The sequence below is a fragment of the Nipponia nippon genome, unplaced genomic scaffold, assembly GCF_047370975.1.
Source record: "Nipponia nippon isolate SJK-2023a ecotype South Korea unplaced genomic scaffold, ASM4737097v1 scaffold_16, whole genome shotgun sequence".
In the NCBI taxonomy this organism is placed as follows: Eukaryota; Metazoa; Chordata; class Aves; order Pelecaniformes; family Threskiornithidae; genus Nipponia; species Nipponia nippon.
Window position 1 is genome coordinate 1934139 of NW_028262332.1, and position 20088 is coordinate 1954226.

General features: G+C 45.4%; 1 protein-coding gene across 8 annotated transcripts in view; it reads left to right on the top strand.

Annotated features, from left to right (window-relative positions):
* Nucleotides 1–20088, top strand: part of PNPLA7 (patatin like domain 7, lysophospholipase) — a 127780-nt gene that overhangs the window by 78973 nt on the left and 28719 nt on the right. For all 8 annotated transcript variants that reach the window (XM_087752659.1, XM_087752658.1, XM_087752662.1 and 5 more), the window contains one exon: nt 13325–13481. In XM_087752659.1, the coding sequence (XP_087608785.1) occupies nt 13325–13481 (157 nt within the window). The remainder of the gene's footprint in view (nt 1–13324; nt 13482–20088) is intronic.

Genomic DNA, 20088 nt, shown 5'->3' on the forward strand with positions numbered 1-20088 from the left:
GCACCCTCGGTGTTTGACTCAGAGACGACTGATTGCACGAAGAATAAAACAAGGAGGCTTTACTGGTGCTGCATCCGTTATGTTTGGCTGCAACTCCAGTTCATTCAGGCAAGTCTGAGTAAAAACCTGCTTATCAGTCTTGCTTACCTTCTCTGCCACCAGCCACGGATCCCTTAGCACTGCTGTTCATCCAGAAGGCACAAAGACAGAATTTGTTTGTGCTTAGTCTGCACTGGGACAAAGACTTGCAGCCTATGAGTCAGCCCTAGCATAGTCAGCTTGGGCAGAACTGCATTTTGCAGTTGGAAGGACCCAAGGGATGTACAGGTCAGATTGTCTTATATACATGGGTCAAGCAAGGAGAGGGTAGGGCATGCCCACACCCACCACGGGATGTGGTGGGTGCACGTGTGCATCTCCCGGTGCAGGTACAAGGAACTTTTATTTGAAGGCTGGGTCCCATGTTGGCAGCACACGGAGAGGTTTCCCAGCTGTCACTGTGCCCCTTTGTGTTTCTGAGCAATCACGGTAGAGAAGGATTGATGAAGAGCTCCCAACGTAACGTAAGAAAAAACTTGAAATAGTCATTTTGCGAACTTCAGAAGATTATATTCCTTTTCTGAAGGAACATTCAGAAATGTTTTAGCATGCGCGTTTGGCTAGGAGGTGAGGAGCTCTTGCATATGAACAAACCCTGTAGTGCTTCCCCTGCTCCATCTTGTTTAAAAAGGAGTTGAATTTGGGTGTTGATGACCTGCCTACCCATGTAAAATACTTGAAGGCGAGTGTATGCTGTGCTGTAAGATACTGTATTCCTACCATCGTGTCTTTGCACACTGCTGTCCTCTGGGGCCCAAAGCCCTCTGGGGAGCTGCCGGCTGCTCCAGCAGGCAGAGGGATGTGCTGCTGATGTCCCAGGACCTGTAACACAGTGCTTTAATTACAGTCTCAGCAATTAAGTGGTATCAGAGTTGGCATTAAGTGCAGAAGCTGAATTTGCAGTATGCTGTTGTGAGGAGTCAGAAATGATTAATGAAGAGGCTAGGATATTTTGGGGTTTGCTTTGGTTTTCTGTCTGATTTGTTATTTTAACTTGGAGACAAGCCTTAAAATGTACAAAAACCTTGTGGTCTCATCCCGGGTGAGGGCAGGCTGATTCCTAATTCTTTTTCCCATGATAACTGAGGACAGTAGGTGTTTTGTGGTTACCAAAACACCTACTTTGTTGTTTAGTTGCTTGATGCTTCCTACTTAATTGGATTTTGTTATCTTAACTCGTGAGAAACTTTCACTTCATTGCATGATGCAGGTCGTCAGCGTTTGGCAAGAGGATACACTGCAGGCAACAGAAATTCTGCTTTCACCTCCTGTGAAATTCTCATCAGCTTTTTCCGAGAGAAGCTATGAAGTCACTGTTTTCTTTCCCTTGCTTGAATTGGTTAAGAAAAAGTTGACAAGCTGCCAAAATTAATGAACGTGCAAATACTCAGCAGCATAACATGGTAACGCAACAGTTGGACTTATTGGGGTGATGTCCTGCAAGGAAGGGATGTTAGAAATAAAATCTCTTCTTTTGGGGGGGTGTTAGCTCTACCAAAGACCAAGGTCAAACGGCAACACAGGAAGGTCTGGTTTCCAACACTGCTGCCATGGAGAAGAGCATGGGGAGCTGCAGCTGTGCAAGTTCTCTAGTGACTAAGATCCCTTCTGGACTGCCACTTTTTGCTCCATGGTCCACAAAAGCAGAGAGAAGCACGTCTGTTCCCTGAAAATAGGGAAGACTGCATAGAAAATGTCTAAGCTTAGTGAGTCTTCTAGGGCGTAATAAAAGTGAAGGTTCCCAGGTCAGGACCGAGGTTTGCACACCATGTGGTGGAACAGGCTGGCTGGTAGCGCAGTGGTGGAGCTGACATCGCATACCCCAGCCTACAATGTGTGATGACACTTCTGAGGAATAAAAAGCTGGAATTTGAGCTGGAAATGATGTTCCAATGACGAAGTGCTGTCCTCGGGATGGACAGTTTGCTCATAGGATGCAGACAACGCACTTTCTGTGCTGTAGCTCCCTTTCCTGCGGTGCAGGTGAGAGCAGCGTCGTGGTTATGAAACCCTGATGTTCAATCTTGGGCAATAACAGAGTCTCCTGGGGAGACTGCGTGAAGTTTTATGGTGCAGGTGCTTTGGATTCAGTTCCAGCAGTTAAGGAAGATTAATTCTTATTCCTCAGCTAACATGGATAACTAATGATCTCAGGCTTTTTACTCCTATCAGTGGGAGAAGTGTGTGCGTGGATGTTGTCTTAAAACTACCACTGCAGAGCTGCCGTACTTGAAATGGAGGTGGTGGGCTCGTAAGATCAATTACTGTGCCTCAAATACAGGGTGGTAACTGGAAGCATGAAGAGAGTTGCTTTTTTAAGCTATTAAACTTGGCCACAAGACGTGCTGTTGCAAGACTGGGGCGGGGGGGGGGGGGGAAGTGGTGAGGGGAGAGGGAAGGGATTTGGTGCCTGAATTCAGAAACTACATCCAGAGATGTGCACTGAAAATAGTCATAAAGAACAGAGAGCAGTGTTTTTCCCTATAGGATCCTAAACATCCTCAATACAGAGATTACAGAAGGGATGAAAGACAATCCCATCGGAATTTCCTGGACTCTTGATGTTCCTCACGTAAGTTGGAACACAGTAAATGTTTTTCAGCTCCTTTGCTGGGTTCAAAGCTTTACATAGAGTGAGTCTGATGAGGGGCACCCCAAGGTACGAGGGACAGGGGTCTATGGAGCCCAGATGTGCTGGTATTACCAGTTCCTTGGGCTGGAGAATAACAGTACTGCTCATCTTGAGAACTTGCTTAATAATGTCGTCTTCATGCTTCTATTCCTATCTAGACTGTATATAATCTATTTACCTTTTTTCCACCTGGCCATGTGTCTGTTGAGCTGTAAGTCTCCGTTTTCCCGTTCTGACACATCCAAGCCCTAAGGTTACCCAGTTTCTTTGCTCCCTTTTTATTCCACTCTCATTCCTGCTTGTTTTCTTTACATCTGCCCTTTTGTTCCTTTCCCAGTCTTTGCTTTCAAGTCCTCTCTCAGAGGACCTACTGTAAAAAATGGAGTTTGCCAACTGCTTCTACCATACTGGGGGTGTCCTTATTTGTCAACGTAACAGAAACGCACTTGGCTTTGAAATAATTCTCAGATCGTGCAGTGAGCTTCAGGACCGCACTGTATTTTGCAATTAGATTATTGATGGCAAAGTTTAAGGTTGTTCTCAGTGGTTTATAATGGGGTACAGGTATCTCCTTCATTTGTTATCTCTATCTCGCAGTGCTTAAATTCACAGGAAACAGAGGGCTGACAGCTTGAAAAATATGTAAAAAATAGATTCTGATTCTTTGAAGTATTCAAAAAACGTAGTCGGATAAAAGACTTGTTCTAGTAAATTATGAAACAAAATTATTGCTAAACCCCTTGTTCTTCATTCTGCCCTTGGCTAGGGTAGTTCTGAGAGAGCAACAACAGCCTCTGCGAGGTGCTGGTGGTGTCTTGAGCTACTGCAGCTATTGAGGGTTAAACCGCTGAAGCGAGGAACGGGCAGGCAGGATTTCACTTTGCTGGTGCTGTCACGTGGGCTTGAGCAAATGGCTTTTAAATGCTTATAACTTCTGTTCTCCTTTTGTAAAACAAGGCATTTGCCATCTCAGCTTTGCATCTGTGCAGGTCACCCTTTATAAATCACTCTGAAGCACGTACGTGGAAGACAAGTATAAACCATTACCACTAGGAATTGTTTGGGGTTTTAGGAGGGTGTTGTTATCTCTAAATGTATATGGATTTATGCTCTCCTCTCGTGGGTTGGGTGTGCCTGGGGAATTTGCTTGAAACCTGACATCCAGCCCAGTTATTATGATAAACTTAACTCTTTATTCCAGTGTGCAGTGGCTGAGGAATAACCAGGCTTCTGGTAACCTTGTTTGTGCTGTCTGGATACAGCGCTAAGACATGGTCAACGTTTTTGCAGGGGCTGTTGAGATTTGAGAGTATCGCTGCCTGTTCTGGGCAGCAAGGAGCCGACACAAGCAAACCCTGTAGTCCCTAGGCAGCTCTGGGCAGCACCGGCTCAGGCGTCTTCTCCGACGGTGCAGCCATGCCGTAGGAGAGGGGCTCTGATGGAAGCCAGCGGGTTCCTGAGTAGCTGCCTCTGAAACGGAGTCTATGGGATGCACCAGGTCCTAATCAGCTGGGGGGGGGGGGTGCATTTGGTTTCCTGGCGTCGTGGAAGGGTTAATGGCTGGACGCGGTGAGGTGTGATCTTGTAGAGCTAACGGGGGTCCAGCACTGTCTTCAAGCAGGACAGCAGGCTTGGTGGCGTGGAGAGCGGCGCTCAGCGGTGCTGTGCTCTGCTTGGGTTTGGCTGAGATCCCTGTCTCCAGCTTAGTGTCTGGCAGGCCCGTACGGAGCCAGTCTGGCACAGATTGGGTCCTTCTGCACTCAGTTCACACCATTTCCTAATTTCAATTTATGCGAGTTAAGAGTGAGGATTTTTTGCAATTCCCGTTTTTTCTTTTTCTCTCCCCCGATACAGTCAGGCAGCATCCATGGAATTCGTGTTTCATTTCCAATTGCTTGCTCAAGATACTGAGATGGCATGTAAGGACTCTGCTTTCCTTTTCTAGAGCAAGACACGTCTTGAAGAATATGCACTGCTAAAAGGATCCCATTCCTTATCCTGATATTGCTGTAAAGGGTGTCAGGAAATGGAACTGAAGTACGAAAGAGACTTGAAAAATGCTTTTTCCCTTCTTTTAAACGGAAGAATGAAGCTTACTGTTCAGCATCTGCCATCTGTCTATGGCCAATAAAGGCTGATGAAGCAAGATTTCTGCAGTATGGAAGTATCAAAGTGATAAGAAAGAGGCCGAATCTGCTTTGTGTCATGGAAAAAAAACCCTGAATACTTGAAATATCCTTCCTCCAGTTCCCTTTCTTCAAAGTAATCCCGTTATACTCCAGGCCAAATCTGTCTTTCGACATTTGGAAGGGCAGAAAGTTGACAGCCCTGAGGTTAATCCTCCTGACCTTTGCATTCGTCAGCCTGCGGTCTTCACCCTCCTTCGTGTACGGTTAGCTTGCTGCTGTGCTAGGTGCGTTTCAGGGGAAGGGAAACTATTTGATGACCTGTAACGTGGTTTTGTGTGTGTAGATAGATATCCGTATCTCAGTGCACAGTGGAGTTGTAATTTTTCCTTATTATATCTCTTTTTGAAGCTCAGATTGATGTACGGGGACTTCAGAGCTTGTAATTATTCATGCAGGTGTTTGGAGAAGCAGCCTGTGCCCTGCGTGTTTGTGCTTTGTCATGAGTAGAACATCCATTGCCCCATGCAGATAATGCAGACCGAAATCGGGATTCCAGCGTCAGCCACACAGTCAGGCTCCTGGATTCCCTATATCTTTCCAAAAGCAGATTTGATTTCAGGGCAATATCCAGGATCTAAAATAACAGAGAAGAGTCTAAACTCTTTATCCTTAAAGATAAAATTACACCTTTGACTTGGTGTTTTACTTTTGGTGCTGTTTTGCAGAGGCTGAAGGAGAAGGATAAGGAATGTGGGCCCTTCCTTGGAAAAGATGATGGTAACTTACGTTTGCATACCTAATTTGAGTCTTATCCATGTCAGCCCTAGAGTATATTGTTTGAACAAACAAAACCCAAGTCCTAAAAATAAAACAGTGAGTTCTGAGTATTTGCTTTTGTTGAGAAGACCTCATGAGACATGGCCGTGCACTCGTACCGAAGGCTTCAGACTTTGTTTGCAAACGTTTGATAATAGACGGCAGCATAATTGCTCCTAAGAGGCTTTGCCTCAGGGATGGACCATCTTGTGTACTGCCCGAGAGCTCAGCCATATTAATCGTGTTTATGCATGCGTTCAAAATTCTGCCTCAAAGTGCAGTTGTCTTAAACACAGGCAGAGCCGTGTGGCTGTTATCAGCTCTGAATGCTAATTGCTCGGTGAGTTGTGTAATAGTTGGGTCATCACATGCACATAAAAGCCACGTTCATATGGCTTGGCACCCACGAAATGCTTAATGATCTGATTTTACTTTTTCCCATCTGTAGCGTCTATGTAATTGCTCATTTGCTCCCATTTGCCATGGAGGTTGAAGATTTTAATGGCTTCTATTAAATCCTCCAAGCAGCGGGAGCTTGGGAGCCATCTACTTCAAAGTTATGACTTAAAAAATTAATTGCAAGTGGTTTATTTGGACTGTCCTGTTCTGATCTCCAGTCTTCAACCCACCAGACTCATTTATTCATAGCAGTACTTTGATATACAGATGAAATTAAACAAGGAGATGGTGGAGTTGTGGTTTAACTCTTGTTACTAGTTTTGAACCTCTTTTTCTCAGCTGAAAACACGAATACCATGTTAGAGCTGCAGGTTTGAGGGAGCGCTTTCCATGTAGCAGTTGTAATACTCTGTTGGCAAGTCCACGTGCTTTGAGGAAGATGGTAAAGCTCTTGCGTTGTTGTGATTTTTAGGAATCTTGGTCTAACCTTATCTGGGCAATGAGCTTTCCTGTTAAGAAAGAGGAGATGGGAGAAGTTGTAAGTGAAATCACAGTTAAATTCTTTAAAGTGCTATGGTTTTGTCTTATTTCTGCAGCTTCCAGATGTTATACTCAAAATGGGTTCTTCTAAGACTTTTCATAAATAAGTCTCGAAGGGGTGGGGAAAGGAGCATATATTTGTTTTCCAAAGAAATTTATCTTTCTTTGCAGATAACTGAATTGTTTCTTGGCTCAGAGTAAGAGATGGGATTTTGTTTGGCGTCCCCAAGCAGAGAGTGATGGTGGGTGCAGTTTGCCATTCAGCCTCTCCTTCTTCCCTCCTTCCTCCTCCTGCACGCACCTACCTACCGGAGCGTGCTGCCAGCGGGTGGGATCAGAAAACAAAAACCCCGGTGCGTTTTCTGCTTTACTTGTACTCTGACTTTATTTTGTGTTTTTTCTCCCCTCCAATGGCTTACTCAGGTATCCCTTCACACCCCAGGACTGGGTAGACCTGACAGCCCTCCTGGAAGGGCTGAACAATTTTTGCTCGTTTACTTCTGTGTCAGGCACAAATCTCTCTGTTTAAAGCTCGTTCTAAAGTTAGTATATAAAGCAGAAACAAGATCTGTGCTAAAAGGACACTGTATTTGGATTTTCTTGCAGGAAGGTAGTTTCACTGGGGTTGTGATAAATAGGAGTTGCGTTTTCTGCCGAGCATGCCTGCATAGCCCGGGGTGCGCAGGGTTAATGGGCAATCTCTACAGCATGGCAAGGCTAAAGGGAAAACGGCTCCTTATCTCTGAGTTAAGGAGACGGTGGGAATCTGAGGGCAAAGCTAAGTGGGAGGATGAACCGAGGCTGTTGCTAACGGAGGGGGAGGCAGGAAGAATTGAGGTCTCTGGATCGATGCGCCTGTAACTGGGGACGGTTTTAAAACTGGGCAGTGGAAGGGAGAAAGCTTTCTTCAGGGCAGCTGCTGGGGAGGATCCTGTTGGTAGCTGAATGCTGGGGTGAGAACCAGGTAATGTGGGATTATTCCCTCTAATTAACTTAGAAATGGGCTTTAATTAATTAATGCTGTCCTGATTGGAAGCTTCCTCGTAAGCGTGCAAGCAGTACAGCAGGAGCAGAAATGCAGCCGTCTGGTTTCTGTTATCCTTTTGAGCTGACAGCTCAATCACTATAATTATTCCGGCAAATCTATGATACCGGGAAGTTTTATGGTCGGGAAAGCTGGGAAATAATGTTATTAGAAAGATACAAGTATGATTGGTTCTCAAAGCGATGTTTGTATGTATTGTTGCAGCTGCAAAAGATTGAAGGTGCCAAATTGGAGATAACACAGTTGCAACTTGTAGAAGTCAGTGACTGTGCCACTCAGCGTTGGGACTAGCAACAAAACGTACCAAAAAATGCTTCTTTTTATATAAAGAAGAAACTTCTCTTTATCTCACATTTACAGATAGCACCTTATATAGCCCTTCATTTAAATAACGTCTGGTCTTCCCCCCTGCCCCAATACAATGAGCACCTCCAGCATAACTCTGAAAAGGTATCCACCCCCACCGCCACAAAAGGTGTTATTCAGATAACAGTTCTGTAGTGGATGCAGCTATATCTGCTAGTCTGAGACCCACTAATTCAGTAACCAGCCCCGGTTTCGGGATCCTGGTCCGAGAGGCGGAGGTGAGCCCGCGTGCCATGCCTGGCGGTGTTTCGGGACGTGCTGCCCGTTCCCATGGGCTGGAAGCTCACTCACCTTCAGTTTATTTCTAGTGCTTTCAAAGCAGCGTTGGGGGAATCGTTGTCCGACACGCCACTTTTGCATGTCTCTAAAATGGATGTAGTACGTACATATTCATCCGCCCTTACCCCATAAGCTGGGTGATCTAACTGCTCGTAACGTGCTTTGAATCAAAGCTGTTATATGAAAGAAAAGCTGTTTTTATTTGTATAGCTTTGCTTCTTCAGGAGTTTTAAGGTTATGAGGGACCCTTAATTCAGGTTTGTTAGGCTCTAGTGGAGCTCAGTAAAGTCCCCTTGGCAATTTCTCTGTTTTTCTACCTATTTGCCACTTAACTGTGTCAGGAAGGTGATGCAGCGAGCCGGGTGTCCTGCTCCGGGGAGGCTTTGGTTAGAGATGTGATAGAGCTCTGCAGCAGCCATGACCTTAATCCTGTTTTTAACCCAAGGAAAGAACATCTCTTCAGTGCATTCAGAGAGATCTCCTTCATCCTGATGAGTCACTGAGGGGGAGAGGTGGGTGCTGGGGGGGCTGGATACCTGAGCCGTATTTTCTCCTCCTTTCTGAAACTGAAGTGGACTTTGGAGGTGTGTGGCGTGACGGAGCTGCAGCCTTGCCTAGCTGCTGCGTTAGTCACGGCCTGAAAAACGAGTGTCCCCTCTCTGTGTGCTCACGGTATCACGTTTATTCTTCCTAACGCTGACAGGCAACATCCTATTGATATGTTAAATGTGGCTTGTGGAGAAAATATTGGTGCACAGTCTCTGGTTTTGTATTAATTGTATTTTCTTCAGCCCCCTGACCTGAGCACAAAGGACAGCCTGTATTCCTGCTGACACTTTAATCTGAACTGTCCTGCTGCATTTGCTCGCTTCTTCCCGAGAGTCACATCTAATCTGAGCTCTGGCAGGCACGTGTGGAGCGGACACGTGCACGTCTCGCAGAAGGATTTTTCTTTTATCGGTTGTGCTCTGGCCTTCGTGCATTGCAGTCACGTGCCAGTGGCATTTCCCCGGGGGGGATGAAAGCAAGGGCTTGTTTCAGGAGCAGGAATTTTCCTGCAAGACCTTCTGGCAGAAGGTCTGTGCTCTCTGCTTGCTGCGCCGTGTTATTTCAAGGAAGCACGTCTTCAACCCCGTAACTCCTCTCCCTGCTTCCTGGTCACTCACTTGCGATCATTAGTACAAAGAAGAGACGGTGCTTGAAATTTAGGAAGCTCGGCACTGCTTTCGGAGGCTTTTTAAGCACGTTGCAAGCACGAGCTTGGTCAGCAGTGCAGTAAGTGGCTCTGGGGCAGCTGATGCACAGAGCAGCCCGTGACTCGCCTGGCTCCGATCAGGTTGCGGGGCAATGGCAGGGGTGAAAACGGAGCCTGGCTCTTATTTCCAGTTCTTCCTCGACCTGGTTGGTGCTGTTTCCATTCTCTCTGCAGAGGGCGTTAATTAATAAGGCCCGTCCTAGGGAGTGATAGACGATGGAAAAGAGATTTTGTTAATATATAGACTCTGTACTACTTTGGGTTCTGGTGCAAATTTATTTGAAAGTAATCTTCTAGGTCATTTGTCCTTGGTGCCAGGAGTCCCTGTCACTGTCCTGGGGACAGGCGTTAATCCTGGCAGGGGAAATGCTCCATCCAGCTGCACCGTCAGGCGGCTTTAAGGCAAAGGACAGCTGCATGTGCAGCTCCAGCAACGTACTGTGCATCTGAGAAGCTCCTTCCTTGTATCTAGACGGCCTCCCCTGGGTCTCCTTACCTCCGGAGTAAATGACGTTCAGCTCTGTCAGCCAGGTAACCCGAGATTTCCCTGTCCCTTCGTCCACTCCGTGCGAGTGCTCTGGCATTGATGTGTACGTACAACGTCATCACAAGCAGTCGTCCTTTGTACTCCTCGTGCCGAACGCTTGTATTTTCACTTGTTGCCCTGCAACGGGACCGATCCCCTGTGAAATTGTGCCTGGTATTACAAGAAGCACAAGATCCCTGATTTTTTTCTGCTCAAGTACTCTGACTGTTAGCAGGGACGTAGCTCCTGGCTTCAATTTCTTTCCCTCTTTAGTTGTAGTACGAGAGCTGCCCACACTGGCTATCCGTGATGTACCGGCAAGTTGTCAGCGAGCGGGATGCGTGCTGCCTGGCAAAGCGCCGGCTCCGGCACACAGCTTCCCTTGGCAGCCTGCCCGTGTTTACGTACGCCGTGAGCCGCGAAGAAATGGCCAAGAGAGAACCAACTGCGAGGAGTTGTTGAAAAGTTTCGCGTAGTAGTATTGCTGGGGTAATGATGGCCTAAAGCTGCAGGGAGGGGAAAAAACATTTAGGAAGAAGTGATTTCTTTAGGAGGCTGGGGGGTGCATGGAGAAATTAGGTGGGTTCAGGCACATTTGCCTTTCCTCGGGATCTTAGTTTGCACAAATGGAATCAACCACAAAGCTGTTCAGGATGCTGGAACTGGAAGAATGAGCTTTCTGGTCATGAATAAATGAAACAGAACTTAGTCTGGCAGTCAAGAGGAGGTCCCTTTCTGAGCAAGAAAAGTACTTTCATTGCCATCTTGCAGGTCAGCGCTTTGAAATCGATGCATCTGTTGGAGATGCGTGGCTGTTACACATTTAGCTGGAAGACTGTATTATTGCCAGGGACTCTGCCGCTGCAAGGCACAGAGGTGAGGGCTTGCCAATAGAATTAATAAGAATCTTTTGTTATTTATTCAAGGGCATTATACAGCAAAGTAAAACCAAATCCAGAGCGAGCACATCAAATCCATCGTATTTTATGGACGCACGAACGCATGAACGAGGAGATCCAGTTTCAGAAGAGGCTAAAGAGAGAGAATCCAGTCCTGGCCAGTTGAAAATTGCCCTCCAAGCAGGAGATGCTTTACAGTACTTAACGTGTCTTAACAAATCCACATGATGTAGGCTTTCTCCAGAAAGCAGGTTGGGTAGTGTAGGGTCTGTTCCTCAGCGGAACATCAGTGTGAGCTAGCGACTTACACGCAGGCATAAGGCAGCAGTAAGTGCCAGGCACAAGAAGCAGATTGCAAAAATAGCTGCGATCGAAACGCCTAAAAACAATGGGCTCCTCTGGCAGGGATAAAAATAGAATTATTTTAACTTAGGGCATCTTATGAGAAGAAGCAATAGTAAAGCAGGGGAAGGAGAATTCGGAGAGGAAAGCTAAACGAGCCGTTTTCTGCTCTTGGATTACACCGCACGGATCTGTCATTGAAGTCATTTACACCAGTATAACCGAGAACCTGTCTCAAAGCATTTCAGCAGCTGGAGGGGATTTATTTATATGGAAAGAATGTGTTCAGCATAGCTCGGCCAAATGACACCTATGGTGGACTTGGCAGCTGTTAGCAAGTATTTATAGGATGTAAACAGCAAGGGGAAAGGGACGGAAATAGAGCAAAGCGTGGGGGAACAGAAAAATGGGATGAAAATGGGAAAGGAGGATTTTACAGCTGTATGGGTTAGGCTGCAAAGCATCCATCCAGGTGGAATGAACTAATTGACTTCCTTGATATCAACTGGACAAAGCATTTGATAAGAAGGCAATCAGCTTCTGCTGCTAATTTCTCTGCTTCTGTAATGGTTCTGTAGAATGGACAGGGATCCCTCTCCCATTAGGGGTCACCATTTATAAGATCAGATCAAATGTTCCACCTATGCTCTCTTTTCTGATGGTGGGTAGTAGCGATTGCTTCAGAAACGAGTATTTGCAGCAATGAGCAGCTTCCGAGCCTCCTGAACGCAAGGTTGCATCTCTGATTTTTCACGTTTAGTAGCCACTGACAGCCTGGTACCTTTGATTCATCCAGTCCACATTTAAATCCATCTGTGATTTGACCTCTTCAGCATGTGGTAACAGTGGTTTCCCCAATTTGCGCTTTACATGCACGTGTCTGTGTGTAAGTTCTTTCCTTTACATTAAACTTTCTGCATGGCGATATCATTGGCTTGTCCTACGTGTCTCCTGTCAGTCATGATCTTCCCCCGTCGGAGGTTCAAGTCTAGTTTCTTCTCACGTGAAGTCCTTTCCGTATCCTGGTCATCTTTTTTGCTTCTCTCTGTCATTTTCTAGTTCTGCTATTTTTTTCTTTTTTTAGTGAGACGTCTGAGCTTGCTTGCAGTTTTCAAAATGCTGGTCCATCGTGGATGTATGTTCTTATGTTTTCTGGTTTGTTCTGGTTTCTTTGATTTGCCTTTTGAATTTCCACTGAACACCAGGTTAATATTTTTCAGAGAACATCCACAGCGGTTCCAAAATCTCTCTGTGTGAGCAGAGCTGGTGAAGAGCTCGTTGCTGTAGGGGCATTGCTACTTCTGGTTTCTCTTGTCCCATCAGCACTGAGGTTCATCTGGTGTTCATCGCTTGACTCCGTCATTGCTCTGAGGTCCTTCTGCACTCCTTGAAATTAAGGAACGCGTTTACTATCCTGAAGGGATTTGCATCATCTTCAAACATTGCCTCCTCATCTGCCCCTTGCCTGGGTCTGTGTGCTGAATGAAACTCCTGCCTTCTCATCATCGTTTGTCTCTTCTTGCTGTTTGTTTTCTATCTTCAAGTTCATTATTAATCCGTGCGGTGACCCGTCCCGTGATCCCAGGCTGGCTGAGTTTCTCGAAGAATCACTGGAAAAGACTCTTGTGGAGAGGCGCCTGGAACCTGGCTGTTCTTGGCTGCTTTGGAAGGACCCTAGTAGATTTTTGATGCATTGCTCCCATAAAGCCATGTTGACTTTTCCCTTGCATGTCCACTGGCTTGATTCTTGGCTATTGTTTTTGTATCGCTGTCTTTCATACTGAAGTCCGGCTGGGTGATCTGTTCTTCCCAGGATCCTTGGGGAGTCTATTTGAAGATTGCTGCATTCATGACATCTTTTTCTGGCATTGGGGCAAGAGATTGGCAGTTCAGCTAGTGCACACTCGAGTTCCCTTAGAAGGTGGCATTCATGTCTTTATGCTCTTTCAATGGCTGTTTGTCTGATAATGTCTTTTTTTATTCTTTTCTTGACACAGGGGATGCTCCCAAGTGGGAGTTATCAGAGCGCTGATTGAAGCTGGCATCCCCGTAGATATGATCGGAGGAACATCTATCGGTGCTTTTATGAGTGCCTTGTACGCCGAAGAACGCAGCTACAATCAGATGAGGATCAAAGCTAGGCAGTGGGCCATGGTAAGCATCGGGAATGTTGCGCTTCTCTCCTCAGATGGAGCGCAAGAGCTTAACCGCAAGCCTCAGCAGGCAGCAATGCACAAGCAGCCACCCAAGGCAAGTGCAACCATCTGCACTTCGGTGGCTGTACGACAGGAAGGGTCCCTGCCTGGCAGCGAGGACTGAGTTGGGAAAGCTGCTGGCTGTCACGCTGGCAGGCGACGTGAGCGCCCGAGGAGACAGGAGTCAAATGCCTGACTTTGCTCCGCACAAGCTCCAGTCACAGTATAAATGTAGAGTGATGTTGTTTAAGTGTGTTAGCCTGTGTTTATCTTTGTTTTTTCTTCTCTTTTTATGTGCTGGAATCCGTTTCCCTTCCAACTCTCAACAAATGTGTTTCTCTTTTGTATAATTTTCTCTCTTTCGTTCTCACATGCTGTCATTTTTCAGTGGAACTGATTGACAGAGGTAATCCTTCTCTAAACTAAATACAAAATGTGTAATTCACGGTGTAGCCTGAGAATTGCAGAGTGGTGGTACTCTGTGGCAGGAGAAATTTTTAGCTTGAAATATTTAATACAAGCAAAACCATATTTTCATGGTTAAACCAAGGTTTGGGAAGGTTGTTTTAAAGAGTGACTTCTGTGAGTGAATTTATTGATAGGATGTTGGGGGAAAATTGTGCTAGCACCAGGTTACACCTGGTTCAAACTGACTAATGGTGAAGATGAGCATTATTTCTGAAGCTTGCTAGTTACAGTGTGATTCCAACTTTGCATCGGGTATATGAAAACCACATTTTCACGTTGTTTTTTTATTGAGAGGGAAGCACCATGGGGAGTTTTCTAAATTGGGTTAAGTTCTGGGTCTGCTTAGATCTTGAGTTTTAGGGGGAAACAGCCGTCTGTAGTTGGCACGTGTATACTGCTTACCTTTCCCAAGTGTCGTCTGACCTGCCGTGGCTTTGAGACGAAATCTACTGTATCGTGGTGAGATGCCACTGACCTCGCAAGCTAGATGGTCTGGGGCATTAACACATATTGAGGCCCCAGCATGTTTGTGCTCTCTGGGCGGGCAGGGGACCGTGGGACTCTGTTTCACCTCCCTGTCACTGTTTGCTAGAAGAATGTGGATTTTGTGCTTTTTATTTAAGAACTGCCTGTGCCTGACTGGGTTGGGAAGCACCCAAAACCTAAACTGTTCACGATACAGAGCAGTTCGCTGCAATCGCGAAAGCGGAGGAGGCTTGAGATTAAGGACATAGAAACAACCGTACTGTCATATCAGACGTCCATTTAACCTTGCACTCTTTATTTCCCGCATTGGTCGCTACCAAATGCTTACAGGACAGCATCTGAGCAGGGCGAGCACGTGGCGCTGCCTGCCTGCAGCGTTCTCCCTGCCTCCAGCGATCTGTGGCTCGCTGCCCTCTCTCCGTCGCTCTTGGTTATGCGAGAGCGATGGAATTTTCCTCCGTGCATTTGTCCAGAGGATTATCTCCTCTTGTTTGTTAACTTGTCAGATCTCTTCTGCGCAGGGGGTGAGGCAGAGCTGGAAATGCTGTTTTCTGGGCTTCTCAGGTTTGTGCTTCCGTCGAAGCCGGCTTCGTTTCCAGTATTGCAGCTCTTGAGCTCACCAGCCTAATCTGGAATCACACTTGCTTTTACCAGAAATGATGAAAAGATGAAAAGACGACGTTTAATCTGTTGATTAACTTTTGCACGCAGAGAACGTTTCACAAAGGAAAAGGCAGGTTTTGGCCCAGCCTCGGGCTGTTTCAGGTATCGGTACCTTGAAATCTGCAAATAAGTAGCTGGAAGAGAGATTAAGGACCTGTGTTAGAGCGAGCATTTCATCTTATTAATGAAGAATGAATTTACTTGAGGGTTTTCATGATTGTTTTGACAAGCTTGCCAGGTCCACATCCAAACCAGAAATTGTTCGAGGATTTGAGCACGAAAAAAGAAAAGGCCGCTCTGTTTGAATCCTTTTTCACCGTTACCAGCACAGTCCCGCAAAACGGTTGCATTGCAAATTGAAGAAAGCCATGAAAACCCTCTGTCCAAGTTCACATCACAGCTAATGTACAAAGTAGCTTGAGGGATTATAAATCTTTTTAACAGCGGCTCTTCCGAGTTATTTTCTCTTGTATTGTGTCGCAGCAACTGTAGGCTGAGCAAGGAGAGTGGCTCCTTTCACTGAGCACCAGCGCTGCGTGCGGTAGCAGGGAGCTTTGTTGGGGATTCATAGAAGATCCACCCGAAGGGACCGAGCGTGAGCGAGATGACAGATCCATCAGATCAGCCCCAAATCCCCAGTGTCCCAAAGCTGCGGGACCGTTCCCGCTGTCCTGCAGAGCAGCATCGCTGCGGGCGAGGACCGCTGCCGGAGGCGGCCGCTGTGCGAGAGGTGCTCTGGGGAGCGCCTTTCGGTAGGCCGCCGTTATGCAAAAAACAGCTTGAGTGCTCCCTGCTACAGCAGCTGCTGATTCTGCTCCTCTGAAGCCTGTGAGCTTTTGCTGGTGAAGGTTATTGCTGAGGGCTCTTTGTGCAGAACCTTGCAGCCTGGCTTTTTTAGCCTGTGGGGGTTTTTGAACTGTCTTCATCGTGACAGATTAGATAACTCTGATGGTTATTTTTTATATTTATTTTTTTTAATCCATCAAAATAAACACTGGTTTTGTCCTGCAATTATTTCTCTTTTTGGTATTTTTAGAAATTGGCTTATCTCTAGTTGTACGCTTGGGGCTGGGAGAAGGGATATTTTTAATGGGATGTGTTTTCTGGACCTAATGAAGCAGCACAGAAATAAATGACACTTTTTGTCAAAATACAGAGGGGTATGAAAATTACCGGTCAGATTACTTACCGTATATTTTCCTCTGTGTGTTTTCTGTACCTGTGTTTAACCAGCAAAACAAACAAACAAAAGCATTCATGTTTCCAGATTGTTGGGTTTTCTTGGTTTTTTTTAATTGGAGAATTAATATTTCAAAGTATAAATATTTCACAAAGAATGGAATATTCTACTGTTGAAGGGAATATGGTTATAGGAATGTGTGGCTAAAAAGCTTCCCATAATGCGAATTAAGAATTGCTGGGTAGGATGCTGCGGTCCTTTGCTGGCTGTGATTGCGTGACAGCTAAAATAAACACGGGCGTTCTGAGGTTGCAGTCCTGAGGTTCTGCCTCTCCCTGACGCTGCTCTAGCATTGGTGCCTTGGGAGATTCTGTGGTTTAATGAGCTGAGCTGGCCAAAAATTCATCGCTTCTTTTTTTTCCCCTCTGTCATGCTAGTTTTTGGCCAGCTCAGCTCCTTGAGCTGCCTGCTGCAAAGGGAGCTGTGCTGGCACGGGGCGGGGAGGAGGCAGAACCATCAGCCCCAGTCTGGGTCAGATCAAGCTGCTGTCAGACTGGATCCCGATACTCTTCTTGATCCGTTACATCTGTTGTTTTGAGGAAAAAAAAAAAAGCTGTTTTCCGCCATACCGGGGCGATGCCTGCACCCGTAGCCCACGTGGGACCGGGTGCAGGTTAAGGGTGGCTTGGGAGCGCGGTGGCAGCGCGCAAGCGACTGCGTGGCTCAGCAGAAGGGTTCACGGGGAGGGGTGCGATGCCCTCGCCGTGGGGACCACAAAGGGTCCTTTCCCTGGGGAAGTCCGAGGGAGAGCATCGTTAGTAGGTGCAGTGTTTTGTAAATCACTTTGCAGCCTACACTGTTTTATTTTGTTCCTACGCCAGATCTTCCTGTATAACAGCAGCTACAAGGACAGATCCCTGCAAACAAACACCAAATCTGAGCTGAGTAGGCAAACGTTGCCAAACGAGATGGCATGATGAGCGAGCAGGATATTATGGGAAAGGTACCTCCTGACCAGAGGAGATCAGCAAAATAAACTGGTCCCAGTCCCCCAGGTGAAGGGAGTCTTGGTTACTGTGCCTTAGCGCTGGTTCAGGCATGGCAAAAGGTAACACGAGCTAACGCAGCTTTAAAGGGCACAGTGAATCCTAAATAAATAAGAGGTTCGTTACAGATTGCGTGTTAATGAACGTGCACATATTGTCTCTTGAACCGGGTTGATGAGCTGCAGCGAGGAACCTGCTTTGGGTGTGCTCCAGCCTGCGGGTGCTCCAGGACGGCGTCGGCCTGCCAAGGTCCACTCTGCTGCCGTTTGGTGCCTTTTAATTGCATCTTTAAAACTTTATCAACCGGTTTGGAAGGTTTTATTCACTAGGTTTCTCTGCTTGCAAAAATTAAAATGGGGCAAGTGATTGCTTTTCCCTGGTAAGCCAGCTGAAGTGTTCCGTCTGGTTGCCTTTCAGATGGAATTCTGTACTTGAGATTAACAGGAGACCAAAATACTGGGTGTGTTTTTGTTAAATCTTAAAAATTTGTTCTATCAAGAGGTACAGGAAAAAACTATTTTCATGTAGCGATAAGGCCTGACGGTTCATATTTACCATTTCAATTGTATTATTTGGGGTGTTAAAATTAATCCTAAATCAAGCATTATAATTTGGGAAATTCAGATACAAGGTTGCACGCAAAATCCAAACATGCCTATTGCTCTGAAATGCCCGGTTAAGGCACCAAACTGTCCTATTTCTGCCCCGTAGTCACCATGTGAGCTAATGATCGCACAAATGGCAAGTTAATGTTACAGGATCAGAACATCTGAATCTGATTCTAAACATACATTTACTTACCTTGCCTCTCTACCTGACTCTGAGATGGTTACGGTTTCTTAGATGGATTAATTTTGATTTTCTTCAACTCAGATTTCTTAATAGTTTACCTTTAAATCTGAACTTCCATTATATGTTATTCCTGCCTTCAAGATAAATATGTCCGTGTAATGAGCTTATCTGAAACTGTTGGCCTGAGTTAGGTTTTTATTTTGTCTTTAACATTTTTTCTTCATGAATTCCTTTGCTTGTTTCATTGAAACTTTATACGTGAACACTGAAAAGGCACTAAAGGAAATTCTGGATGCTATCTCTAGTAGTTTAAAAAAATACTTAATCTGTTCTGCTCTTTGAAATTTTTGATCCTGCAACAAGTTTTCCCATACCCTTGCCTTTTTTTTTTAATACTCAGGAACACTGAAAAATCCTGGGATTATCCTGATTTTTGACACCAGTTTACAACCATTCTGCACGAAAGAACAAATAGCCAGAGGTTACAATTCAGGTTTCTCTTTGGCCGTTATCGTGTGCGTTTGCTCTTGTCCTTCTGCTCTATGAGCAGCACCACCTTGTCCCTTCCTTCTTGAAGTTGCCTTGTAGCACAGGGTAGCTTTCAGAAATAATTTTGGGATTGAAGATCTTTTTAATAAGAAAGCTCACCTTGCAGCAGAGCTGTAGAAATGAAAGTTTATGAGAAGTTAGTGGGGAATTGTAAAATACCTGCTCTCTCCTGAGAGAACTGGCAGAGATGCCTCAAGGCTGGGCTTCCCATCGCTGCGCTGTAGGGAACCGAAGTCCCTTCTCCCTTGGTTAGCAGACAAGTATGAAGGGGAGCAGAAGTCAGAAGGCTCTGGCTGCCTTTCCCGAGGGTGATCTTTAACTCAGTTTATCTTGAGAATGGTAGGTGGTAGCAGCTATTCTTGGAAGGCTGAGGGAGGCTGTTGGCCATCAGCATCTGCTAAAAGGGCATCTTCCAGTTATGAGAAATGAGAATATTAAGAAATAACCGTTAATTAGAAGTACTTTGTTCATGTACAAGATTACTGCGAGCATTAATTGTAGGGAAAATGTAGAGGCTTTATCTTTATAAAGATCATTCGCACCAAGGATAGCCCAATGTTTGGTGCTGAGTTGGAGAGATTTTTCTTCAGTATTAAATAAAGGGCTTTTGTAAATGCCTCTTTCCTTGATTTAATCATTCTAAGTAATGTCAGAGACCAAATACCTAATTTAAGTACAAAACTAATTCCATTTAACTCCGAAGCTGTGGGTAGCGTGTCTCTCGTTAGGTTGGCACGCTGTCCTAAACTGAGGATGTGAAAGAAGGTGACAGGTTCATAATTGGTTTTGTGCTAAGGCTTTTACATTCTCCCACGTTCCCTGTTTACACACTTGTGTTTAAGGATCTTTTTTTCTTTTTTTTTTTTTTCTATATTTGCACATGTATTCTCTGCCTAATATATATTTAAAAGCAGCTGGACATGACAATGTGGGTTAATCCTGCTCTTCTTTAAATCGTTGCTAGAGTAAAGCAAAGGCCAGATGTGGATCACAGATCCTTTAACAGACTGCAGTTTTGGAGGCTGTTTCATGCTGTCGGTCTCTGCCTGGGTACAATGCCACATTGTTAAGTTGGTTGTTAAATTCTAGAGAACATGTAGAGAGAGAAGATATTTCATTTAACAGAAATATTTCATCCAGTGAAGCCCTCTTTAATTACGAATGAGTTAATTGGGTTTTTTTTGTCTTCTATTGCATTTTAACTGAGTACGTTGTAATATATTAGGCATTGAATTTTGTTAGGATTTATTAGGATTTGAGACCAACAGCATGGTTATAGGACAAATACAGTGGCCATAACGCTGTACAGTTTAGCTGTTTTCATCATGTAGGTTAGTGCGCAGATGTAACGCACTTGAAATGGAGAAAAAAAAGAAGAGAAT